At 43.9% G+C, this 27,951-nt stretch overlaps 1 protein-coding gene across 2 annotated transcripts; it reads left to right on the plus strand.

Moving 5' to 3' along the window:
* Positions 1-1,338: 1,338 nt before the first annotated feature.
* LOC106565441 (timeless circadian clock) lies at positions 1,339-27,659 on the plus strand. 2 transcript variants are annotated; one of them, XM_014132582.2, is made up of 30 exons: positions 1,339-1,514; positions 9,733-9,870; positions 10,131-10,284; positions 12,162-12,276; positions 15,053-15,115; positions 15,260-15,361; positions 15,680-15,835; positions 16,090-16,223; positions 16,567-16,654; positions 16,857-17,033; positions 18,143-18,360; positions 18,507-18,610; positions 18,729-18,898; positions 19,193-19,318; positions 19,730-19,881; positions 20,160-20,257; positions 21,230-21,347; positions 21,566-21,767; positions 22,215-22,360; positions 22,466-22,548; positions 23,761-23,884; positions 24,071-24,153; positions 24,391-24,551; positions 24,693-24,909; positions 25,110-25,178; positions 25,333-25,451; positions 25,610-25,856; positions 26,165-26,210; positions 26,295-26,359; positions 26,490-27,659. In XM_014132582.2, the coding sequence occupies exons 2-30, from the start codon at positions 9,774-9,776 to the stop codon at positions 26,612-26,614; spliced, it is 3,759 nt and encodes a 1,252-aa protein (XP_013988057.1). In that variant the 5' UTR covers positions 1,339-1,514; positions 9,733-9,773; the 3' UTR covers positions 26,615-27,659. The 2 variants fall into 2 exon arrangements, with proteins under 2 accessions (XP_013988057.1, XP_045547559.1); XM_045691603.1 differs by lacking the exon at positions 1,339-1,514 and having other exon boundaries at positions 9,733-9,929.
* The last annotated feature ends 292 nt before the right edge of the window (positions 27,660-27,951 follow it).

Below are 27,951 nucleotides of genomic sequence, written 5' to 3' on the forward strand. Positions count from 1 at the left end.
TGCTATGTTATCTAGCTGGCTATGACTTTCCAACACAACTCTTCCAAGTCATGGTAAGCTTTTAGTTTTACTAATTTATTGTCCGGGGCCCACCGGTGTAACCACTTACTGAGTGTACACTACCTTTACTGCATGATTGTAGCGGTGACTTTTATTTAGCTAATATGGTGACAACGATGTAGGCTGTGTGTGGAAAGGTTTTTTCGCCTGTTCACATGCAGCTGATGTGTTGTGCATTGAAGTCCACAAACGAAGCGAACAGAAGGAATACAACGTGGTTGTTATGAGAGTGAACTGTGTTTACTCGTGATCAGGGGTGTATTCATTCCACCAATTCTGTTAACTTTTCTTAAACGGAACAAAACAGAGATAAACATACCTTTATTTGTCCAATACTGATGGACTAATGATTACACCCTATATCAGTTAGATGCAGGCAAGAGTGTGCAAGGCGGTAATTAATGTCACGGTCTGTCACCTCAAATGTGTCTCTCGACCTGTGTGTGCACCTAAGTTCATCAGGAATCAAGGTAAGACCCAAGTGCAGACTGTGAAGTAACAATGTTTATTGTAACAACAGGGGCAGGTAAACGACAGGTCAAGGCAGGCAGGGATCAATAATCCAGAGGAGAGGCCAAGGTACAGGATGGCAGGCAGGCTCAGGTCAGTAATCCAGAGGTGGAGCAGAGGTGCAGGCAGGCTGAGGTCAGGCAGAGGTCGGTAATCCAGAGGTGGAGGAGAGGTGCAGGCAGGCTCAGACGGGTACAGGGTCAGGACAGGCAAGGGTCAAAAACCAGTCGCCTGAGAAACCGCACAACTGTGGAAACCCAGGTGCAGAAACAAACCACTGGTTGACTTGAACTGGCACAGACAGAACGAAAACACAGAGGATAAGTGGGGAAGATGGGCCACACCTGGAGGGGGTGGAGAATAGGGGGGGGGAATAGACCAAAAAGTTATAAGTTTCAGTAAGATTGGATTTTTGGCATTTATAGCAATGGTTATCAACTGTACTGCAGGGATGGAACGGAAGTCGCAGAAAATGTAGGTTGTGGTGGTAGCAGAGAGGTATTTTGGTGTGCGAGACTTGACATCAGAAGACTTACAGGGTGTGTTAAGTGGTGATGTCCCATCCTTTCAGGATGATGGCATGAGGTAGGATTAAATACATTTAGTTAGTGGAGTAGGGTGGTATTAATTTTATTTTATATAATTTTGAAATTGTTAAACGGTAGGGTATTTATTTATTACATTTTTATTTTAAAGCAAAGTATAAGGGAGTTGTACTCCAGTCTAGTAGGTGGCGGTAATGCAGCAAATGGGATGCCAACCGCCGTTAAACCTCATAGAAGAAGAAGAACATCCGTCTAGAATCGTTTAGGCGCTAAACTGGACAGTGCGTGGACTTTTCTTATTGTGAAAATTGCTTTTTCATTACTTAGCTAATATCTATAGAAATATAGGAATAACTGTAGTCAGAACACAAAGGTCCATTTTACCATCACCACGGTCTGGTATGTATAGTTGCCAACTTTGTGTGATTGAACGATTGTGTAAACGAACGTTAGTATTTTTTGCTAGCTTAGCAAACACCGCATCGGCAAACGATGGAATTGCTTGTTTTTTAATAATCACTTATAAATAATGTTATAATGTGTGCGTGTCATACATGTTTAATCTTCCATAACAGTGGAGTGAAATGCGTTAACATTTGCTTCATTTTGCTAAAGTTCCCTGGCAGCCACGCTGGTCAAGTCATACCTGTCCAGTTTATACAAACTTGTGTGCTTGTATCTTCCCGCCAGGAGTCGTTTACTAAACACTGAATGTGTGTTGCATCCAGTTACAAGTACAACTGCTATTCTGTGATCATCCTACATTCAGAAGCTAAGTCACCCCATACAGAACCAATCAGTCGATATAAAACAGACAGTGGGGCGCTGCCTGACCCACTAGTTGGTCAGAAGGTTCAAATCAACGTTTCATATCGTAATTTCCGAGTAGGCTGTAATGATGCTTTTTTTTTTATTGTGCTGTAACTAAAAACTAGACTATCTTCTGATGTCCTTTCCCTTCGTCAAAGGTACTTAATGGATTTTAAAGTGTTTTTACCCCGGAATAGCCCGCTAAAATGACCCATAGTAGGGAAGAAGATTTCTTGAGTGCAATTCGATCTACACTACATCTACACCTCGATATGAAACGTTGATTTGGACCTTCTGACCAACTAGTGGGTCAGGCGGCGCCCCGCTGTCTGATTCATATCGCGTCGATTTCTGATGACAGTTGTCGATTATATTGACTGATTGGAATTGAATCGGGTGACTAAATGCTGTCCCTGTTTTTGCCGTTTTTTTACTAATACATTTTTTTTGACTTGTACTCTGATTTAATACACAATTATTTGATTTAATATGACTGAGTTGTAGAAATGTCCAGGTGGGAAGTGTGGTTATGGTTTAAAATCGGATACAAAATAAATAAATAGGCGGGGTTTATCACTTTGTGGCTGTCTTAACTAGCTAGTGACGACTTTGCTGTCAGCAGAAATAGTACTTCAATACATTGCAGCGTTATTATAATATTATTAAGTGTCTGATATTATTATCGTTTTAGCAGGGGTCTATCACTATCCATGGGCCTGCCAATCTTTAGACTCATACTGCCAAGTTCCAAAAGTAAATATGTTGTTTGGAAAACAGACTCGCACATTGTCAGCTGGTTGGCAAAATATATGCATTTGCGTTGGAGCCCTTATGTCTTGACTGAATAATGCTATCAAAAGGATAACATCAAATGAAAATAATTTAGGCTGCCTAGTCGTTTGCCTCAAGTGTTAGGTCCCATCAGGGTGTGTACATCAAAGCCTTGTCGTAAATAGTTAGGCTGTTACATAGCCAGTCATCTCCATTTTAAAGTTAATGACTTCATTTGATTGCAGTGCAGAATAGTCTTGGGCCAGAAAATAAGCAATTCTTTTTTTTAATGATTTCAAACCGTTAATGCACCAATAAATTGCCTTTTGTGACCTAGTTGAGTGGTCTCTTATGACCTTGCTCAATCCAAGTCAGGTCTCCCTTGTGTAACTTCTCACAGCTTGGTTCTGTTTCGTAAATGCCTGTCGCACAGCACTAGTTTCTGGCCAGTCATAGTTATATGACCAGGGTCTCGTTACCAGGGTCTCGTTACCAGGGTCTCGGTATTTTTTTCCTCTGGTTTGTCGATAATTTTTCTATGGCTGGCCGTGCTTTCCACCTGGCTACCCCTACCCCGGGGTTCAATTCTCAGGCTGACTCTTTTCTCTGTAACATCAATGATGTCGCTTTTGCTGCTGGTGATTCTCTGATCCACCTCTACGCAGATGACACCATTCTGTATACTTCTGGCCCTTCTTTGGACACCGTGTTAACAAACCTCCAGACGAGGTTCAATGCCATACAACTCTCCTTCCGTGGCCTCCAACTGCTCTTAAATGCTAGTAAAACTAAATGCATGCTCTTCAACCGATTGCTGCCCACCCGCCCGTCTAGCATCACTACGGTTCTGACTTAGAATATGTGGACAACTACAAATTCCTAGGTGTCTGGTTAAACTGTAAACTCTCCTTCCAGACTCGCATTAAGCATCTCCAATCCAAAATTAAATCTAGAATCGGCTTCCTATTTCACAACAAAGCATCCTTCACTCATGCTGCCAAACACCCTCGTAAAACTAACTCTCCTACCGATCCTTAACTTCGGTGATGTCATTTACAAAATAGCCTTCCACACTCTACTCAGCAAATTGGATGTAGTCTATCACAGTGCCGTCCGTTTTGTCACCAAAGCCCCATATACTACCCACCACTGCGACCTGTATGCTATTGTTGGCTGGCCCTCGCTTCATATTCATCGGCAAACCCACAGGCTCCAGGTCATCTATAAGTCTTTACTAGGTAAAGCCCCGCCTTATCTCAGCTCACTGGTCACCATAGCAGCACCCACCCGTAGCACGCGCTCCAGCAGGTATATTTCACTGGTCATCCCCGGGATTACTTCAAAACTACGGCAAGCAGCTGGGACATATGGTAATATTATGAAACTGGGCTCTACGGCAGATGCAATGAACTAGTTTTTATCAGAAAAAAAGCATTGTTAAAAGTGTCATGTGTCCAGCCTAATTTAACCTCCTTTTTATCCCTTCATCTCTCCATCCATTAGGTCTTCCATCCCTGTGTCCTTACTTTATTTATTTATCTGTGCTATTTATCGATTCAAGTCATAACTTTCTTTTAACAGCTTTATCATTTTGATTAATAAATTAATGTATGGTAAGGGATAAATGCTTGGTATAGAAGGTTTTAAATGTATTTTAAACTTCAACAATGCCTCGTCTACTGTACTCTATTATTACAGTTTGCAAATACTGTGGTATTCTAGTAGGAGTGTATAAAAGTGTAGTAGTGAGTAGTTATTTGTGATGAAATATATGATCTAATTGCCCCGCTATTCAAAGTAATCAGACAAATTATTTGACTATATTTAACTTCTTTGCTTAAGTAAAACATTTTTAAACTTCTTCCACTACCATAAAAATACTTGTAAAGAGTTAAAGCAAGTCCCACCAATTTTTCTTCATGTCAAGTAGAGGTCGGCCGATTATGATTTTTCAACGCCTATACTGATTATTGGAGAACCCCCCCCCCCCCCCAAAAAAAAAGCCGATACCGATTAATCGGCCGATTTGTTTTTTTAAAAAAAAGGTCATTTATTATTATTTATTTAATTGTAATAATGACAATTACAACAATACTGAATGAACACTTATTTTAACTTAATATAATACATAAATACTATCAATTTAGCCTCAAATAAATAATGAAACATGTTCAATTTGGTTTAAATAATGCAAAAACAAAGTGTTGGAGAAGAAAGTAAAAGTGCAATATGTGCCATGTAAAAAAGCTAACGTTTAAGTTCCTTGCTCAGAACATGAGAACATATGAAAGCTGGTGGTTCCTTTTAACATAAGTCTTCAATTTTCCCAGGTAAGAAGTTTTAGGTTGTAGTTATTATAGGAATTATAGGACTATTTCTCTCTATACGATTTGTATTTCATATACCTTTGACTATTGGATGTTCTTATAGGCACTTTAGTATTGCCAGTGTAACAGTATAGCTTCCGTCCCTCTCCTCGCTCCTACCTGGGCTCGAACCAGGAACACATCGACAACAGCCACCCTCGAAGCAGCGTTACCCATGTAGAGCAAGGGGAACAACCACTCCCAAGTCTCAGAGCGAGTGACGTTTGAAACGCTATTAGTGCGCACCTGCTAACTAGCTAGCCATTTCACATCGGTTACACCACCCTAATCTCGGGGGTTGATAGGCTTGAAGTCATCAACAGCGCAATGCTTGAAGCATTGCGAAGAGCTGCTGGCAAAACGCACGAAGGTGCTGTTTGAATGAATGCTTACGAGCCTGCTGCTGCCTACCATCGCTCAGACTGCTCTATCAAATATCAAATCATAGACTTAATTATAACATAATAACACACAGAAATACGAGCCTTTGGTCATTAATATGGTCGAATCCGGAAACGATCATTTCGAAAACGAAACGTGTATTATTTCAGTGAAATACGGAACCGTTCCGTATTTTATCTAACGGGTGGCATCCCTAAGTCTAAATATTCCTGTTACATTGCACATCCTTCAATGTTATGTCATAATTATGTTCAATTCTGGCAAATTAATTACGGCCTTTGTTAGGAATAAATGGACTTCACACAGTCCGCAATGAGCCAGGCGGCCCAAACTGCTGCATATACCCTGACTGCTTGCACGGAACACAAGAGAAGTGACACAACGTCACTTCCCTAGTTATAAGAAATTCATGTTAGCAGGCAATATTAACTAAATATGCAGGTTTAAAAATATATACATGTGTATTGATTTTAAAGAAAGGCATTGATGTTTATGGTTAGGTACATTGGTGCAACGACAGTGCTTTTTTCGCAAATGCGTTTGTTAAATCATCACCCGTTTGTCGAAGTAGGCTGTGATTCGATGAGAAATTAACAGGCACCGCATCGATTATATGCAACGCAGGACACGTTAGATAAACTAGTAATATCAACCATGTGTAGTTAACCAGGGATTATGTTAAGATTGATAGTTTTTTTATAAGATAAGTTTAATGCTAGCTACCAACTTACCTTGGCTTCTTGCTGCCCTCGCGTAACAGGTAGTCAGAGTGGAGTGCAATGTAAGGCAGGTCGTTAGAGCGTTGGACTAGTAACCGTAAGGTTGCAAAAACGAATCCCCGAATCCCCCCTGAACAAGGCAGTTAACCCCCGTTCCTAGGCCGTCATTGAAAATAAGAATGTGTTCTTAATCTGACTTGCCTAGTTAAAAAAAAAAAATCTGACAAATCGGTGGCCAAAAATACAGACTACCGATTGTTATGAACATTTGAAATCGGCCCTAATTAATCGGCCATTCCGATTAATCGGTCGACCTCTAATGTCACGTTACCATCTAGTTCCTTGTGTTGTATCAGGTTGGCACATCAGTGAGATTGCTGCAGATATAAGGGTTTGATAAGATGGTGGTAGAGTGACTAGAGGTCTGTGTTGGGCTAAAGGCTAGCATTTGCTTTCTTCTGCACTAAGGAAAGTGTCGAATGCCCACATTCTTGTAGCTAGACTAGAACTACAGCTCATATATTTTCTGAAGAGTTTAAAAACGGGGGGGCTTTCATAGGCTGCTTAAATGTCTTGCTGCTCATTGAGAAGGCCGTGTGTCTGCTTTCTGATCTGTGTGGGGGGGCTGTTGTAGTTTTTATTTAATTTATTTATATTTTACTAGGCAAGTCAGTTTAAGAACAAATTGTTATTTACAATGAAGGCCTACCCCGGCCAAACCCTCCCCTTACCCGGCCAAACCCTCCCCTTACCCGGCCAAACCCTCCCCTTACCCGGACGATGCTGGGCCAATTGTGCGCCGCCCTATGGGACTCCCGATCACGTCCGGTTGTGATACAGCCTGAGATCGAACCAGGGTCTGTATTGACACCTCTAGCACTAAGACCCAGATCTTTGCCTTGATGAGGAAAAATTGTAATTTAATCAATTTTAGAATAAGGCTGTAATGTAATATTTTCCGAATGCACTGTACATTTCGGTAATGTTGTGTTTTTAAAATCCTAAATTCACTTTTTGGGATAGGTTATTACAGCTTTAGACAGCTCGCATGGACATGTATCCTACATTTAACCGAAACAATTTAGCCTAAGTCCACACTATTCATGTTCCAAGAAGTGAGATTGTAGGCAAATGGAAACATTTAAATATGCATTGGTACTCAATGTATGGAAGAATGAACTTGGCTTGCTAGAATGACTTGAAGTGTGGAATTCTAGGTTCACCCACACCTGAGAACATTTAGGCTATGTGAAGTAAACCGTTACTGCTTCTTGGAGATGATGGCTTTCAGAGGCTTTTGTTTACAGATTTGAGTTAGAACCAGATTCATTTCCCCATATTGATTTATATGGAAATTGTGGGCTAGATCTTCTAGTGTTGTGTATGTGCCCCCCCCCCACACACACAAATATAGCCTATAATGGGGTTTTAACATTGCATTTTGAATTTGAACAAGTGATTACATCGTAGATGGGTGACATGGTGTTGCCCCAATAACTGTATGTATATACACTGAGTATACCAAACATAACACCTTCCTAATAGTGCATGGAATCCCCCAGTATGCTGGCCCATATTGACTCCAATACTTCCCACAGTGTATAGTTGGCTGGATGTCCTTTGGGTAGTGGACCATTCTTGATACACACAGGAAACTGTTGAGTGTGAAAAACCCCAGCAGCATTGCTGTTCTTGACACAAACCGGTGCACCTTCTACCATACCCTGTTCAAAGGCACTTACATTTTATCTTGCCCATTCACCCCCTGAATGGCACACATACACAATCCATGTCTCAAGGCTTGATAATCGTTCTTTAACCTGTCTCCTCCCCTTCATCTACACTGATTTTTAAAGTGGATTTAACAAGTGACATCAATAAGGGAGATAAGCTTTCACCTGGTTTAACCTGGTCAGGCTATGCCATGGAAAAAGCAGGTGTTCTTAATGTTTTGTATACTCTGTGCTGTATGAATGGACAAAGCCACCGATCACGTGACACCATTCATTCCTATGTAAACCCTCAATAGTGCATTGAAGCCAAATGAAGCAGGTTAAGATGGCGTCTCACGGAGACATAACATGCCCAGTAAGTGACGTTGCAGGCTAGCTCAGTGCTGCCCCCTCTCATTGAGTAACTGAAGGTGAATGCCGACCCGGCTACTTCTGGCTGCCTTTAGCAACTAAATTATCCTTAACTACTTCTGTGTGTGATTTAAAGATAATACGTTCAAGGACACACATCTGGTGTAAGAAGCAATAATTGGTACCATGATTGTCTTCGATTTTTATTTACACGAAGATTGACCACAAATATTGCAATATTTTTCCATTCATTATAATGGGGGATCCTGTTTAAACTTCCCGTAGCTTCGATGAGAGGGGTCAGTCGTTCTCCCCTGGGTTGCCCCTCGTCTCACTGTGCTTAGAGGAACGGAGGTTCTTACTGGCAGTCTCATAAGAGCGGGTCAATCGGGTTCATGTGTGTTTACTATGGCCTGTAGCAGTACTAGGTGTGTGAAGAAGCCGAGAGGAGCTGATGGGAATCTCATTTCAAGTGGAGTAGTTCTTTGTATGCCCGTGTAGCGGTAAAAAGGTGGAACTGTGAGAAATTGTTGCACTGTTCATGGTTCATAGCTTTTTCAGTTACATTTCCATTTTCAGTTTGCCTACATAACCAGGTTAGCCAGAGGCTGAAAGAAAATCTCTCTGTAAAATGGCCATAGCCCCTCTCACAATTCAGAGGAGAGCAGGGATGCATGAGCTGTTCTGTGTACAAAACAAAAGGCTGCTTCTCATCCACACCATTTCCTAATGATGTTACTGTTCTGTTTACCTGAAGTCACTGACCTGCTGGCCAGATGAGTTCCAGATGGTTAATGTCACTAGGTCCTGTACTCTGGGCTAATCCTGGACCAGATAGCTCTGGAGTTGTCCGTAAGTGTGATTTGAGAGTATGCCTTTCAACTCAAGACTGTCCACTTGGATCTTGCCACAGGAAAGGTGTGTGTTTTTGTGCGGGCAGGTGTGTGTTTGAGAGGGAGTAACTGAGACATACAGCCAAGCAGCACAGATGTCCTCTTGTTATTCAATCTGTTCTTAGTCTCTCACACTGAACAAAATGCAGATTGCAATTCCAGACTTGTTATTGGTTAGTAATATACCAAGAAAAGCACTAGCACTTGTGTTGATTATTCCTTGCGGCTGTGACTTTCTAATACCGGTTGAACTGAATTGTTTCTAGTGTGTAGACGGGTAAAGGCCGTATAACAATGTCTTACTGTCTCGGTCTCCTACACGTTTGAACGACCTATGAACTGACGTCTAAACACCTCGCTTTTTCTTATGTAATCCAGTTGATTTTTAGCCTACAGGTGTATTATTCAGTGTAGTTTTTGTTGTTTTGCCATACAATATTCATTATAGTAATTTTTGTTTCGTGTTGTGTATACTTTTTTTAATCTTCCCAGAACTATATATTATAAGCCTTCTTCCTTCCCCACCTCATTATAAATCTCTCTCTCTCTATTTCCTGGTTGCTGTGTGTCAGGTTGAGCATCACCTCTTCCTCCCCTGCCAGGCAGGTGGTGTATGGACTTGTACGTGATGAACTGTGAGCTTTTAGCAACGTGCAGTGCCCTCGGGTACCTGGAAGGAGACACCTACCACAGAGAACCTGACTGTCTAGGTGAACTGCTACACACACTGGCTAACAACACTTCCTGGGCTATAAACCCAGTGCCTAAGGTAGTACTGTGTACTAGGACCCAGTCTTGACATGAACTACTGTGTTTAGGGAGGATTTACAATATATTTACTGTCAAAGCAACTTAAGTTACTTGTAATAATCTGACCTAGGTCGAACTGCACTCAATAAGTAATGTAATTAATGTATAGGGCTTTTATACGCACTCTAACCTCTGACCCTGTGTGTGTGTGTTCCTGTAGAGAGTGTGAAGGACCTGATCCGGTACCTGCGGCATGAGGATGACACGCGGGACACCCGTCAGCAGCTGGGGGCGGGCCAAATCCTCCAGAACGACCTGCTGCCTATAATCACCCAGCACAGCCAGGACAAGGCCCTGTTCGACGCCTGCATCAGGTACACTACACAGCACACACCCTCAATACTGCATCAGGTACACTACACAGCACACACCCTCAATACTGCATCAGGTACACTACGCAGCACACACCCTCAATACTGCATCAGGTACACTACGCAGCACACACCCTCAATACTGCATCAGGTACACTACGCAGCACACACCCTCAATACTGCATCAGGTACACTACGCAGCACACACCCTCAATACTGCATCAGGTACACTACGCAGCACACACCCTCAATACTGCATCAGGTACACTACGCAGCACACACCCTCAATACTGCATCAGGTACACTACGCAGCACACACCCTCAGTACAGGCCTGCATCAGGTACACTACGCAGCACACACCCTCAGTACAGGCCTGCATCAGGTACACTACGCAGCACACACCCTCAGTACAGGCCTGCATCAGGTACACTACGCGGCACACACCCTCAGTACAGGCCTGCATCAGGTACACTACGCGGCACACACCCTCAGTACAGGCCTGCATCTGGTACACTACGCAGCTCACACCCTCAGTACAGGCCTGCATCAGGTACACTACGCAGCACACACCCTCAGTACAGGCCTGCATCAGGTACACTACGCAGCACACACCCTCAGTACAGGCCTGCATCAGGTACACTACGCAGCACACACCCTCAGTACAGGCCTGCATCAGGTACACTACGCAGCACACACCCTCAGTACAGGCCTGCATCAGGTACACTACGCAGCACACACCCTCAGTACAGGCCTGCATCAGGTACACTACGCAGCACACACCCTCAGTACAGGCCTGCATCAGGTACACTACGCAGCACACACCCTCAGTACAGGCCTGCATCAGGTACACTACGCAGCACACACCCTCAATACTGCATCAGGTACACTACGCGGCACACACCCTCAGTACAGGCCTGCATCAGGTACACTACGCGGCACACACCCTCAATACTGCATCAGGTACACTACGCAGCACACACCCTCAGTACAGGCCTGCATCAGGTACACTACGCGGCACACACCCTCAGTACAGGCCTGCATCAGGTACACTACGCAGCACACACCCTCAATACTGCATCAGGTACACTACGCGGCACACACCCTCAGTACAGGCCTGCATCAGGTACACTACGCGGCACACACCCTCAATACTGCATCAGGTACACTACGCAGCACACACCCTCAGTACAGGCCTGCATCAGGTACACTACGCGGCACACACCCTCAGTACAGGCCTGCATCAGGTACACTACGCGGCACACACCCTCAGTACAGGCCTGCATCAGGTACACTACGCGGCACACACCCTCAGTACAGGCCTGCATCAGGTACACTACGCGGCACACACCGTCAGTACAGGCCTGCATCAGGTACACTACGCAGCACACACCCTCACTACAGGCCTGCATCAGGTACACTACGCGGCACACACCCTCAGTACAGGCCTGCATCAGGTACACTACGCGGCACACACCCTCAGTACAGGCCTGCATCAGGTACACTACGCAGCACACACCCTCAGTACAGGCCTGCATCAGGTACACTACGCAGCACACACCCTCAGTACAGGCCTGCATCAGGTACACTACGCGGCACACACCCTCAGTACAGGCCTGCATCAGGTACACTACGCAGCACACACCCTCAGTACAGGCCTGCATCAGGTACACTACGCGGCACACACCCTCAGTACAGGCCTGCATCAGGTACACTACGCAGCACACACCCTCAGTACAGGCCTGCATCAGGTACATGAAGTTAAATAGCTAGAACATGTGTAATGTAGTTCATCCCTAAACAGGTTGTTAGAAGCCTGGATGAATGTTGGATCATGTTTTGGTTGGAGTGTGGTTCTGATGCCGTCTCTGTTCCCTTACAGGCTTATGGTCAACCTTACCCAACCTGCACTGCTTTGCTTCGGGAAAGTCCCAGATGACCCCACTGTCAGACATCACTTCCTGGAAGTGGTATCCTATTTACAGGCCTATAAGGAGGTAGGCGTGTTTTTTAAATTTTTTTAATTTATTTTACCTTTATTTAACTAGGCAAGTCGGTTAAGAACAAATTCTTATTTACAATGACGGCCTAGGAACAGTGGGTTAACTTGTTCAGGGGCAGGACCGATTTTTACCTTGTAGATTTTTACCTCTGGGATTCGATCTAGCAACCTTTCGGTTACTGGCCCAACGCCCTAACCACTAACCACCTGCCACCCCGATCTCCAGCAACTTCGCACAGTCATTGAAGAGGAGAGGGACAACATTCCACAGGCCACAATCAACAGCCTGATCAGCTCTATGCGAAGGAGATGTTGCACTGCATGATGCAAATGGTCAGCAGATACTGACTGGTTTTGCCTGATCCATGCCCCTACTTTAAAAAAACCAAATGCATATCTGTATTCCCAGCCATGTGAAATCCATAGACTAGGGCCTAATGAATTTATTTCAATGGACTGATTTCCTTATATTAACTGTAACAGCGTAAAATCTTTGAACATTGTTGCATGTTGCGTTTGTATTTAAATTCAGCATAGCTGTCTAATCTTTATTTTATACAATGTGCAAGGAGCATAGAAATACGCATTTGTTTAAGTAACTGGCTTACACGTTCTCATTCTGAGAAATAAGCATTTTCTTATCCAGGTAGACCACTTGATTTCAACATGTTAACAAAGTCAACAGGCTGTGTTGTTCCAACAGTTGGAGATGGACAGGAGGGTGTATTCATAACAGTTCAACTGTTCTACCTTGAAAGCAAGCATATAGATTAAAAAAGGCTAGACTTTAAATCTAAAGATTAGCTGGCTACTCACTAGCAGGGGGCTTGGTTGGAGAGATTGTTTATGAGACCTGTTATTTATCTATAGTGTCTGCTACCAGAAGTTAGTCAGTATTAGTGGATGTGCATTGTGCGTGGGTCTGGTTACATTTGTAACAAAAAGGGTATTTTCATAGACTTGAAAGCCAGATCAATGACTATTGCAAAAAAGCAGGTTAAACTATTTTTTATAAAATAATTAAATTATTAGTGGTTTTATGGTTGAAGGCTTATATTTAGGCTACGTATAATTTTACAAGCCCTGAATTCATTAGATTATTCCTGACTGTTTGAAATGCAGTGTATAATTGACCTTTTTTTGGTATATATTGTGAATCACCCAAAAGTAAAAAAAAAAAAAAAAAAAAAAATAGAGATGATTTTTGGCCCATATAACCCGAGCCATTATAGGGTGTCACTTGGGACACAGCCATTGGGGCAGCAGGTAGCCTAGTGGTTAGAGCGTTGGGCCAGTAACCGAAAGGTTGCTGGATTAAATCCCTGAGCTGACAAGGTCAAGATCTGTCATTCTGCCCTTGAACGAGTCAGTTAACCCACTGTTCCTCGGTAGGCTGTCATTGTAAATAATAATTTGTTCTTAACTGTCTTGCCTAGTTAAATAACGGTAAAATAAAAGATTGGCGGGAACTAGAACACGCTGTCGTTTACACGTCAATCCAGAGCATCCCAAACATGCTCAATGGCTGACATGTCTGGTGAGTATGCAGGCCATGAAAGAACTGGGACATTTTCAGCTTTTAGGAATTGTGTACAAATCTTTGCGATATGGGGTCGTGCATTATCATGCTGAAACATGAGGTGATGGCGGTGGATTAATGCACAACAATGCGTTCAAATTGCCATCGATAAAATGCAATTGTGTTCATTGTCCGTAGTTTATGCCTGCCCATACCATAACCCCACCACCACCGTGGGACACTCCCACACAACGCCATACACGTGGCTTGTGGTTGTGAGGCCGGTTGGACGTACTGACAAATTCTCTAAAACGAAGTTCGAGGTGGTTTATTGGTTGGGAAATGAACATTCAAATCCTTGGCCACAGCTCTGTTGGATGTTCCTGAGGTCAGCATACCAATTGCCTACTCCCTCAACTTGAGACATCTGTGGCATTGTGTTGTGTGACAAAACTGCACATTTTAAAGTGGCCTTTCATTGTCCTCAGCACAAGGTGCACCTGTGTAATGATCATGCTGTTTAATCAGCTTCTTGATATGCCACACCTGTCAGGTAGATGGATTATCTTGGCAAAGGAGAAAGGCTTCCAAATAGGTATGTAAACACATTTGTGCACAAAATTTGAAAATAATAATTTTGTGCGCATGGAACATTACTGAATTTTTTTTATTTATTTCAACTCATGAAACATGAGCTGCCTCCAACGTCGTTTTAGAGAATTTGGCAGTACTGCCAACCGGCCTCACAACCGCAGACCACGTGTAACCATGCCAGCCCAGGACCTCCACATCCAGCTTCTTCACCTGCAGGATCGTCTGAGGGGGGTTGGGGAGCTGCTGAGGATTATGTCTGTAATAAAGCCCTTTTGTGGTTGGCTGGGCCTGGCTCCCCAGGGGATAGGCCTGGCTGGCAAGGTGCTGCACCCCTGCCCCGTCATGTGAAATTCATAGATTAGGGCCTGATGAATTTATTTCAATTGATTGATTTCCTTATATGAACTGTAACTCAGTAAAATCTTAAAAATAGTTTCATGTTGCATTTAATATATCTCTGACACCCAGAGATATACTGTATTCCCTTTTATAGTGCACTACCTTTTACCAGAGCTCTATTGGGGCCATTTGGAACACATCCTCTGTGATGATCTATTTGAGCCCACTCTAAGGGGGAAGAGGGAGGAATACGGTATGATTGTATGTAGCAGTATGATCTGTATGGTTGACTCGTCTCCTTGTCTCTCCCTTTCCTCAGGCTTTTGCCAATGAAAAGGTGTTTGGAGTTCTGAGTGAGACCCTGTACACCCTGCTGCAACTGGTGAGTGTTGTACTTTCAGACTACAACACCACAGAATGGAGTCCTCCACAAATAATCCTGGTCTTTTCCAAAACAAAAGAGTGAGAAACAGTGGCCCTTCGTTAAATTATTCTCTCTCCCTTTATCTGTCTCTGTGTCGGTCAGGACTGGGACCAGAGGCAGGAGGAGGACAACCTGCTGATTGAGAGGATTCTGCTGCTGGTCAGGAATGTACTGCATGTCCCCGCTGACCCCTACGAGGAGAAGGTCAGAGTTCACTGTGTCAGGTCGTGCTGTGACCCCGTTCGGTACTTTCCCAGGCAGCAGCCCCTGCTGAGTTTTTTTATTTTATTTGAATTCAATTTTTTTTGCCTTGGTTCATCTGTCAATCTCTCACTGTATTGAACTCTCTCTTTTTCTCACTGTCTTTTCTGTTTTCCTACCTTTCACTACTCCCCATCTTTCTTTCTCTTGTATCTTCTCTCTCTCTCTACCTACCTCTCCCCTTTTTTCCTCTCTCTATCTCCTCCCCATCTCCTATCCTTTTCTGCTTCCTCCCTCCTTTCTCCTCTGGTATGGCTGTAGAACGTGGATGATGATGCCAGTGTGCATGACAAGTTGCTGTGGGCCATCCACATGAGTGGTCTGGACGACCTGATCAAGTTCCTGGCCTCTGCACAGAGCGAGCAGCAGTGGAGCATGCATGTGCTGGAGGTCATCTCCCTCATGTTCAGAGACCAGGTGAGACCAGAGAGGGAGACACCTGGGCCCATATCCATAACGTGTCGCAGAGTAGGATTGCTGATCTAGGACTAGGTACCTGTCTGTGTAATCTTATGCATTATGATCTAAATGGCTTAGAATGAATCAAACATCCCAGCTTCTGCTACATCCAATATGGCTGCCGATACACACCCCACAGAATATTACTTTTAATGAAAGGGTCCATTCTATTGATTCTATTGATTCTGATTCTATGTTCTCCCTACCTGCAGACGCCGGAACTCCTGGTGAGTGCGGGTCAGGCTCGTTCAGCTCAGGAGAAACAGAGAGATGCCCAGGAGCTGGAGGCACTACGACAGAAAGAGCAAGCGGAGAAACGCAGCCGCACCCTCCAGAGAGGAACCCGGTAACTACAATGATCTCAGGGCAGTTTTTCTCAGCGAGACATGCTCTTCAGAGGTAGATTGGATACAAACTGACCTCAGAGCAGTTGAAGAGAGTGTGATATGCTCTAGAGCACAGGAGGTTGGTGGCACCTTAATTAGGGAGGACAGGCTTGTGATAATGGCTGGAGCGGAATAAGTGGAATGGAATCAAATACATGGTTTCCTTGTGTTTGACGCTATTCCATTTCCTCCATTCCTGCCATTATTATGAGCCGTCCTCCCCTCAGCAGCCTCCACTGCTCTGGAGAGATGCCAGGTAAAAAATACTTTCAGAATTGTCTGATGCCTTTCCCTCTCCTTCAGACACTCTCGCTTTGGAGGCTCGTATGTGGTTCAGGGACTGAAGTCCATTGGCGAGAAAGATGTGATCTACCACCGAGGCCTTCACAACGTGAGTGCGAAATCCTAGAGCAGTGCCCCAAAATTGTATTACCAGGGAGTTGGCATTTGAAGCAGGTTTCCTAGATAAAGGTCAAAGCTATTTTAACGAATGGAAAAAACAACATTTGCATTTCCAAGCTGAAATGTCAAGTAGTTAAATCTGTCCTTACTCGTTATCCTACCGGTCCCTTCTTACGTGTCTTTGGTCCTAGTTCAAGAACTACACCCACGATGAAGGCAAGGCGGTGAGACGTGTCCCCAAGCGGAAGCAGCACGCTCGAGACTCGGAGGGCAAACGCCGCTCGGCCCTCAACGTGCGCCTCTTCCTGCGCGAGTTCTGTGTGGACTTCCTGGAGAACTGCTACAATCGCCTCATGTACCTGGTCAAGGTGAGGAGAAGGGGTCACAACACTGCATGATGGCCAAAAAAAAGACTATCACACTGGAGGGGGTGTACTGCCCAATATAGGGTGTGCGTCACAATAATCTCGCCTTCCTCCTGAAGTGTGTACTCGTTCATTACTCCTCATATTTAAAAGCATTGGATTGGTGTTGGCCTGGCCTAGAGCAGTTGTACTCAAAGTCTGGGTCAGTGGGGTCGCCAAGATTTAAAGCTGCGATATGTAACTTTCTGGGTGACTGGACCAATCTGGCATTCTTGTTGAAAGCAAGTTTGACGCGGTAGATCTGTTTTATGTGCTCTACTTCTATGCTTCCCATTCGTAAATGTTTTTGGATCTTACTTTCTGTTTTGTACACCAGCTTCAAACAGCTGAAAATACAATCATTGGGGTTCTTGAAAAGATATTCAGGAGCGATTTCTGCATATTGTACCTTTAAAGAAAATAAATACAATTTTGAGTAAATGTATTTATTGGTTTCTTTTAGATAAAAATGAATTGAATGTTATTTGTCAGTGGAAAAATAGATATTTTTAAAATAATTTTTATATTAAAGAAATGTAATTTCATTTTGGGGGGGGGCGAGAAATTCTTGTTAAATTCCATCCCCGCTTAAAGTTTGAATAAGACTGGCATAGAGGGAGTTCCCATATACCAGTCTGTCTTTCTTTTTTATCCTTGAAGGGAAGTGAACAAGTGCCTACTTCAGGAAGGAGAGATTATTGGTAGACAGGGACTCTGACTGTAATTCTGAAAGATTGAAAATAACCATATTTTCCTGGAAGTTGCTGTGTAACATTGTGAATCCAGTTAATTCCAAATTGAGTTACTGGGTTCCTGGCCCAGTCAAAAGCAACATTCTTCCTGCACAGCGAGAAGGTGTGTTTGGATGGTGAAATAATGTAGTTTTTTAAAACCTTTTTCCCAGAAACTCAGTTACCACATTTTGATTGAATAAAGTTCTTCACACTTGTGGTTTGAGGCCTGTTTAGCCACAGCGGTCACATTAGACTCTCAGTCCTATCTATGCAAACAGATCTGAGCTCAGTGCAGTTTGCTACATCACTCACAGCTGGTCTCTCTGTCTGGTTCCACAGGAGGGACTGATCAGGGAACAGGCGCAGCAGCACGACGAGACCTACTACCTATGGGCTCTCAGCTTCTTCATGGCCTTTAACCGCGGCAACGGTTTCCGTGCCGACCTGGTCTCCGAGACAATGTCCATCCGTGCCTTCCACTTCATTGAGCGCAACATCACCAATTACTACGAGATGATGCTCACCGACCGCAAGGAGGCAACGTCCTGGTCCCGTAGGTAGGTGTGGCAAGCTGGGTTATTGTTTTAAGGGAGCCATTCCAATGTTATCATCGTGGACCATATGGAGCCCACATGGCTTGTACATTTCTGTGTATCTCTGACCTTGAACGTGTATGAAATACATTTTTGCATGTTTCTTCCAGGATGCACCTGGCTCTGAAGGCGTACCAGGAGCTGCTGCTGACGGTGAACGAGATGGACCGCTCCCGAGACGAGAACATCAGACAGAGCGCGAACGTCATCAAGAGTGAGTCGCTTCTCCGCTCTTCCTCTCTTCTCTCCACCTCTCGTCGTTTTCTCTTCTTTGTTTCCTCTTTCATTATTTTTCTAAACTAAACATCTAAATCCTCTGTCTCCCCCTACAGGTAACATTTTCTACCTGATGGAGTACAGAGAGATCTTCTTGACCCTGCTGAGGAAGTTTGATGAGACCAAGCAGCCGCGCACATTCCTCAGGGACCTGGTGGAGTCCACCCACCTCTTCCTGCGCATGCTGGAGCGCTTCTGCAAGGGACGCAACAACCTGGTGGTGCAGGTGAGCCTCACTCTCTACTCACAGACAGATAGGGGCCGCTACAGGGGTGAAAGGAATAAGTGCAAGGTGATATTTTGTCAAATAGTGAAGTTGCTGAACTTTCTTTCGTCAAATATATTTCTGAAAACGGATTATTGTTGACTTGAACATGCATCAAATGGCAGCCCTGCAGTTCGTTATTTACAAAATAAATGACCGACAAAGATACACATGGGTATCTGGCTACATGTCGATTCAGTTCCGCTTCATATGATTTATTTTCTGTTATCCAACTCTGCTTCCCTCCTCCTGCAGAAGAAGCGTGTGAAGCGTAAGAAGTCTAAGGGCCGGAAGAATCCGACTGCAGCAGAGACCACCCCCGAGGCACTGGAGGAGACGTGGGGGGCCGTGGCAGAGGAGCTGAGGGCCACTGGCTTTCAGGTCACTGTTGGGGATCAGCCTTAGCGATCAGCCAGGGAACAGTTAACACATGGAGCAGCTAGCTTGTCTCGTCTACTCACCACCAGACTCCATTCCATTTACTGAGGCAGATTGTTGCTGGGTGCTTTCATGGCTTCATGTTGTAGCATTGCACTGTTAACAGACAGCTAGGGAAGAGTTCATGGGTGCATCTCAGTCGTCTAAAGTGGCTTCCTCTCCTTGTCTCGATTCCTACATAATATTCACTGGTGAAAGCAAATGTCATATGGCTTTCCCCTATCGTATGTGTAGATCAGTGCAGATGGAGGACAGGAGACAAGTAGAGGAAGACTGTTTAATCTATTGAGATGCAGCCCTAGTGTGTTGCTGTCAGTATGAGTGCTAAATCTGGGTCTGTCTGTATGGCTGCAGCTGTCGGAGGCTCTGACAGAGGGCGCTGTGCCATTTGACGCCGCGTCTGAGACTCCCCTGGAGGAGCAGAGGACTGAGGCCATGGTGCGTGTCCAGGATGCCCTGCTCAACAGGCGGGGCCCTGAGGCTCTGGGCCTGCTACGAGCCGCGAGGTCAGTCACACACTCAATCTGACTCTGCTCCCATAGACTTCTTTTGGGAAAGTCGGTTATAGATGCATCTGCCATCGAACACTACAATATTATTATTCTTTTTTAATTTTACATTTGGTAGTGCTTTTCTTAAACTCAAAGTGCCCTACATCCACATGGGTCGATCCACCAATAGTCAAAACAGCATCTTGATCCGAGACTACTTTTTGGGCCATTCACTTTGCAATAACAAAAATGATGGTTGTCATTCTCTTTCTATATTTCTATGTCTATCATAGGGAGGTGTGGCCAGAGGGAGATGTGTTTGGTTCAGCTGATGTGGAGCCAGAGGAGGAGCTGGAGCTCCTCAAACAGATCCTCATTGCCAACCTGCCCAGTGAGTGTCTCTGTGGCGCTGTTGTGGTGCTGTTGTGGCACTGTTGTGGCGCTGTTGTGGCGCTGTTGTGGCACTGTTGTGGCACTGTTGTGGTACTCGAGTCCAGGGCTCGGACTTGATTCACAATTTTCACGACAAGTAACTCGACTAGGACTCGACCAGTGGGGACTTTGTCAGAAAATCTCTCTTTTATAATTAAACATACTAGCTACAGCGGTAAATGTTATATATCTGTATTGTATAATTAAACATACTAGCTACAGCGGTAAATGTTATATATCTGTATTGTATAATTAAACATACTAGCTACAGCGGTAAATGTTATATATCTGTATTGTATAATTAAACATACTAGCTACAGCGTTAAATGTTATATAGCTGTATTGTATAATTAAACATACTAGCTACAGCGGTAAATGTTATATAGCTGTATTGTATAATTAAACATACTAGCTACAGCGGTAAATGTTATATATCTGTATTGTATAATTAAACATACTAGCTACAGCGTTAAATGTTATATAGCTGTATTGTATAATTAAACATACTAGCTACAGCGGTAAATGTTATATAGCTGTATTGTATAATTAAACATACTAGCTACAGCGGTAAATGTTATATATCTGTATTGTATAATTAAACATACTAGCTACAGCGGTAAATGTTATATAGCTGTATTGTGTAGTTAGCCTTACAAATGTGCAACAATGTAACAAAATCTACCTTTAAAAATGGATGGACTGCAGCTTTTAGTACTACCAAGTGACTTGAGTATAAAGGACTCGGTACACTCAAACACTCGGTACTTGGGACTCGACTTGGACTCGAGGTTTGGTGACTTCACTACATCACTGGTCTGTGGTAATTTATCAAATATGGGATCAATATGATTTAATCTGACGTGTATAGTAGCAGATGCATTAATATCTACAAAAATAAAGTACATAAGAAACACTGTTGTTTTGTTTTGAGGGCCACCTCCCCCTGAACCTGGGATGGAGGAGGAGGATGGAGAGTTGGAGGAGGAGGAAGAGCTGGAGTCTGTACGCGTGTCTGAGACAGAGTTCAACTTCCTGGACTTCATCAAGAGGTGAGGGACGCAAATTCAGTGTTTACAGTGCACGTGATCTCAGATTTGCATCACCAGGGCCTCCGTGTCAGTCTCCTGAATGTGAAGAACAAGTGATTTTATTTTTTATAAAACAGAACATGTTAAAACTGTAATGAATAAGCCCCAGACACTCCATTTGCCCTGTGATAACACTGACCGTTTTAACTCTTCACTGCCCAATGTGCCCTGCCTACCAGGTTTGCCAACCCCAACATCGTACGTCCCTACCTGCTCCTGCTCCGGTCTTACTCCCAGAACTCCCCCCACACCAACCACTGCATCACGCGCATGCTGCACCGCCTGGCCGTCGACCTTAAGATGGACGCCCTGCTCTTCCAGCTTTCTGTCTTCTGCCTCTTCAACAAGATCCTAGGAGACCCGGTCGCCACTGCCTATAAGGTACACCAGGGTCCCGTTCGTTAGGGAACACCGTAGCAAAATGTTGCAACAGAAAACAAAAAATAGTGTTTATTAGACAAGTTCAGGTAGTCCCTCTCTGGTTCGGTCTGTTTTGTGACTAATAAATGAACCTGAACCACCAAAACACTGGGGTAGATGGGTGCCACCCTGGGAGCTCTCTAGTGTAATCTCACACGTAGGGGAGGAACGAGTGTGATGCCGTTTTGAAGTTGATTCATGAACCGATGAACTGAAAAGACGAGTGCATTTGTAAGCGAGCGGACCAGCTTCGGGCTAATGAAGATCTGAATCTTTACCGGAGATACTCACATGCAACTCAAATTACATTCATTGATATCAAGTCCCTTCGGATATAGAATCCTGTATCCAAGGCACATGGAATCTAATCCATTTACATGTTCCAATATTTTTCTCTTCCTCCTACAGGAGCTGGTGACCTTTGCTAAGTTTGTGCTGAACCGTTTCTTTGCCCTGGCGGCTAAAAACAACAAGGCCTTTGTAGAGCTGCTCTTCTGGAAGAGTGTGGGAGCTGTACGTGAGATGACAGAGGGCTACAGCAAGCCTGGCGAAGGGTGTGTGCCTGGGTGTCAATTAAATAAGTGTCTGTGTGTTCCATTACTTAATGCTTTTCAAGGTGTCCATTTTTAAGTCATTTTTTGTTCTCATGCTCGTCTCAGAGAGGGGTCTAAGAAAGCAAAATGGACGCCAGAGGAAGAGGATGAGCTGCGAACACTCTACGTGGAGCACCGCGACTCTGAAGGTAAACAAAGGACATCACTCCCCTCTTCATTTCCTGTCCTTTTATCACCAATCCTTTCATCTATCTGGTGTTTTATGGCGTAGCCATCCCATACATACAGTACCAGTCAAAGGTTTGGACACACTTACACATTCAAGGGTTTTTCTTTATTTTTACAATTTTCTACATTGTAGAATCAAAACTATGAAATAACGCATATGGAATCATGTAGTAACCAAAAAAGTGTTGAACAAACCAAAATATATTTGAGATTCAAAGTACTTTGCCTTGATGACAGCTTTGAACACACTTGGCATTCTCTCAACCAGCTTCATGAGGTAGTCACCTGGAATCAGACCAAAGGACAGATTTCCATCGGTTTAAGATCCATTGCTCATGTTTCTTGGCCCAAGCAAGTCTCTTCTTCTTATTGGTGGTTGGCAGTGGTTTCTTTGCAGCAATTGAAACATAAAGGCCTGATTCACGCAGTCTCCTCTGAATAGTTGATGTTGAGATGTGTCTGTTACTTGAACTCTGAAGATTTTATTTGGGCTGCAATTTCTGAGTCTGGTAACTCTAATGAACTTATCCTCTGCAGCAAAGGTAACTCTGGGTCTTCCTTTCCTGTGGTGGTCCTCATGAGAGCCAGTTTCATCATAGTGCTTGATGGTTTTTGTGACTGCACTTGAAGAAACGTTCAAAGTTCTTTATATTTTCCACATTGACCAACCTTCATGTCCTGAAGTTATGATGGACTGTCGTTTCTCTTTGCTTATTTGAGCTGTTCTTGCCGTAATATGGACTTGGTCTTTTACTAAGTAGGGCTATCTTCTGTATACCACCGCTACCTTGTCACAACACAACTGATTGGCTCAAACGCATTAAAAGAAATTCCACAAATTAACTTTTAACAAGGCACACCTGTTAATTGAAGCTGGTTGAGAGAATGCCAGGAGTGTGCAAAGCTGTCATCAAGTTAAAGGGTGGCTACTTTGAAGAATCTCAAATATAAAATATATTTTGATTTGTTTAACACTTTTTTGGGGGGTTACTACATAAATCCATGTGCTATTTCATAGTTTCGATGTTTTCACTATTATTCTACAATGTAGAAAATAGTAAAAATAAAGAAAAACCCTGGAATGATTGAGTCTAAACTTTTGACTGGTACTGTATGTTCATGAATGCTTGTCCCGTATTGTCTCTGAACCTTTGACTCTCGCTCTATCACAGTGCCAGACATTGTTGAGACTCTGCTGCCGTTGCTTAGCAACACCACCCTTACGCGTCGGCAGGTGGTGGCCCAGTTGGTGGCGATGGGACTGGTGGACAGTGTAAAAGACCTGAAGAAACAGAGGTCAGTCAGTGTCATTCAAGGGGGCTTCATATCTAGCCTGCATCCTGTCACCTGATAGCTTTTACCATAGAGAACCTATTCCATATTAATGTCCGTGGATGTAACGTACTGTTTACAGGTCAGTGCTAGTTAGATTATGGAAAGGACACAGCCTGACCTATAGCTTCTGATTTGACATCCCTGAAGGAAAGGCACTCGTATTGTTCTGTGGACAGAGGAGCAGGAAGAAGAGCTACAGATGCTGTTTGAGGAGTTCAGAGACTCCGATGGTACGTTCTTTATTCCCACGCTATACCATGTTACCATGGTGATAACAGTTGCCGTATTTTTTTGTCTCCGTGGTGATAATGGTTGCAGACCTGTGTTGGAAAGCTTTCAGAGTTTGCTGTTTTGTGACGGTTCTATTGATTCCATTGTGCCAGACAAGTTCAATAAAGCCAAGCTGAAGTATTTTGAATTCAGATATCGTTTGAACCCAGTTCTGAGTGGTTGTTAAATTTCCGTAGATGTGCTGGGGAACATCCTGAAAAAGGTGACGGCTAAACGTTCCCGGGCCCGCCTGGTGGATAAGTTGCTCAGCATGGGCCTGGTCTCCGACCGACGGGAACTCCACAAGAAGAGACGGCGCAACCCTAACGCTCCGGGGAAGAGCGCCGCGATGGGAATGGTGACGGGAATTTATTTAACCTTTTATTTTTGGTCTCTTATTGTAATACTGGGTGTCCAGTATTATAGAATAGGTTGGCGATCTAGAAATGTCATAAAACTAGCACCACTATTATTAAAGTATTGGTGTGTAATCTGTTAGACTGAAGAAGAGTTCCTGGCTGACCTCACTGGAGGTCTAACCGAAGAGCCCATGGACGGAGACGAGGAGGAGGAGGAGGAAGAGGAGAGCGAGGGGGAGGAGATGGCGAGACAGGCTCCGGCAGCCAGAGGGAAGAAAAGCTGGATGGCAGAGAGGGAGAGCATGGTTGAGAAGAATGCCAGCCTGAGGACCATGGTGTACACTCTACGGCAGGAAGGTGAGAGCAGAGCATTCATGTTTACAGTACATTTTCAATACAGACTACCCCTTTTGTGTGTCTGTATAGTAGAATGTTCTTTTAATTTTAACATCACACAAGCCAATCAAAGAACATTTTAATATGGGCAAGAAGGCCACATAACAGTTGGTGTTGGTCAACAGTTGATAAATGGTCCCTAAAGCTGTATTTCGTAACAGGTATGTCAGGACCCCTGTTGTGGCTACAGAACTGCCTGAACAGAACGGCAGATGACCGCGAGGAAGAAGGTGAGTGGAAATGTGACCTAAAAAATATTGGGGGAAAACAACGCAGCATTGAGAATTTGTATTTCTTTATCAATGTGAATTGCTGCATCTTTGAAGTGTGGTTGAGGACATTTGTGTTTTATTGTGGTAGTTAATGTCCTATTTTCGCCATCAGGCTTGTTTCAGCCCGTGCCAATTGTCCCTCTGACTGAGGAGAACGAGGATGCCATGGAGAAAAAGAGCTTCCAGAGGTTGCTACGGAAAATAGGGGTCCGAGCACCAGCTGATGAGCAGGTGGGTTTTAGGAGAGAACTCTGTAATTTCTGTGTTTTTTGTCCTACCCACATGATTTAAAATTAGAGGAATAATCCTCAACTTAATTTCTTAAATGCAAGATTCGGCTGATATGAGGCACTGATAGGTAATACTCTGTGTGTCTGGTGATCGATTAGGAGTCATTCTGGAGGATCCCAGCCCAGATGAGACCATCCCAGCTGAGGGGAGCGGCGGAGGTCCTTAGCCCCAGTCAGGATGCCCTAGCAGCGGGGGCAGAGGAGTCGGAACAGCCAACCCCAGGGAGCCCCATCCAGGAACGGCAGCAGGGGGAGGCAGACTCTCACGAGCAGAGAGCCCAGGCCCTCCGAGCCCTGCTGCTGGCCCGCAAGATGAAACAGCCCTCTGCCTCAGCAGAACACACAGGTCAGCAGATTAGACATTGGTTGTCTGAAATGGCACCCTATTCACAGAACCCTATGTGCCCTGGTTCAAAGTAGTGCACTAATATATTAGCCCTTATCTCATACTCATATGTAGGATTGATCCGACGATGTTGCTTTGTTAACCGTGACTTTATTAAGAGACGAGATAATATTTCCATCAAAATCTTTACACATTTCTAAGTTTAATACTGATGCTATTTTGTCTTACTAAAAATGGGAATATGAATAACTACTTTATATCCGGAAACACCCACTTATATCTACCATGACATTTCTGTCTTTTCACAGATTTCACACCTGTTGAGGATATAGATTCAGACAGTGCACCTGAGAGGTGAGACACTTCTCCACTCTATTATGTAATAGCATACCTCTGCATGTTCTTTTCTGACTTTTCTCTTCTCCTTTACCATCACAGATCTTCAGAGACGAACACCTCCACCAAGAGAAGGCGAGTGATGTTGGACAGTGATGAGGATGGAGGTACTGTGCTGTCGTCTATGACGGCTGTTTGTTAAAGAAGAAACGGACTGGCATCCAGGCTAAAAAATGATTAGTACGACATTTAAACACGGGGCTGTTTTGCTAACACTGCCTTCTCCTCTCCTGACAGAGGACTCTCCCCTCACTATGGACCTGGGGGCAGACGGGGACGCTGACTCAGACAGGGAGGCTCACTCCGCCCCTGCCAAGCGCAAACGACAGAGGGTCCTGATTGACGATGATGAAGATGATTAGAGGAGAAGTCTTCAGTTTGATTGGTTTGATTTATACTGTATAGCGCTTTTCCACGTATGTGCTTTACAGAGAAAGGGAAAAGCTCACCTCATCCACCAACAATGTGAGGCATACATTTGGACCCAATTTGATTGAAGCATCATCATACAGCACGACTCTATGGGGTTGTGGGTAGACTGAGGATGGGGAAACATGGACCCTCACTTACCAAATATTTCTCAGAGAAGGCGGTGTACAAGTCTTCTCAGACTAAAGACCAGAGAGGGAGACTCCAGGTTTATAGGTAACATGATGCGTTGATGACTCCTCCCCCTTTGCCTGTACTAACCAATTTGGGAAAGGTTGTAGTCCAGATTGACAGCTCACTGCTAACTCATTCTAAATATTTCCATGCGTTTGTTTAATCATGGTTGTAAGGAGCGGATGGTAAGGCTATTGTATAATTAAGGTGGTTAAAACGACTGGTTGGTTGTGTGGTCTGGTCGCTTATTGTATCCACTGTTTTCACATCCTTATTAGAACAGCATGGTGTTTATTTTCTTTTGGGCAGTAATGATGTCTTGCAGTACGAGGAAGTGTAGGATGTTCGTTCAAGGATGTTTTTTTTATGCGTTTGTCATTTATGTTTTTCAGTCTCGCTTTTTTGGAGTATCCTTCAATGTTTTGTATTCATTTCAAAGGACCAGCCAAGCCAATATAGGGATTGTACTGTCAATGCCCAGGTTTTAGAATGTGTTACCTAAAATTAGGTTGTTCTTTCCATGGTTGTCCCCCAAATGGCACCCTATTCCATTTATAGTGCACTACTTTTGATCAAGGCCCATAGGGTTTTGGTCAAAAGTAGTGCACTACATAGGAATAGTGCCATTTGGGACGTAAATTAGATAAACTCAAGATTGTTTCAACTGATTACTGAACACCTGGGAAATATATCTGCTCTGTTTTTAAAAAGCTGTTTCCAGACAGTAGTTTCTCATGTTGCAGTTAGAGTTCAGGGTAAAACCTGCACACGTTGATGATTAAACAAACAAAAAAAGTAATGAAATCTGAGTCAAACGTTTGTTGCATCGGTGGCGTACGCTCATCCACTCATGCTGATTTCACACACCAGCACCGTGCCCTTTTCACCACTAGGTGGCACATTTCATTTTTTTTACTGTGTAGAGTAGATTCTGTCAACCACCAACTCAATTTCCTGGTGGATTTAATCAGGGACAAAGCAGGAAATATTTCAGCGGATGAAAGAACCATTGTTAAAAGTATTTCTCTCCTACTGAATAGATTTTATGCCTTTTTCTTCATAATCCTTCAACATTTCAACTTCCTTGAACTTTACT

This window comes from Salmo salar, chromosome ssa12 (genome assembly GCF_905237065.1).
Source record: "Salmo salar chromosome ssa12, Ssal_v3.1, whole genome shotgun sequence".
NCBI classification, from domain to species: domain Eukaryota; kingdom Metazoa; phylum Chordata; class Actinopteri; order Salmoniformes; family Salmonidae; genus Salmo; species Salmo salar.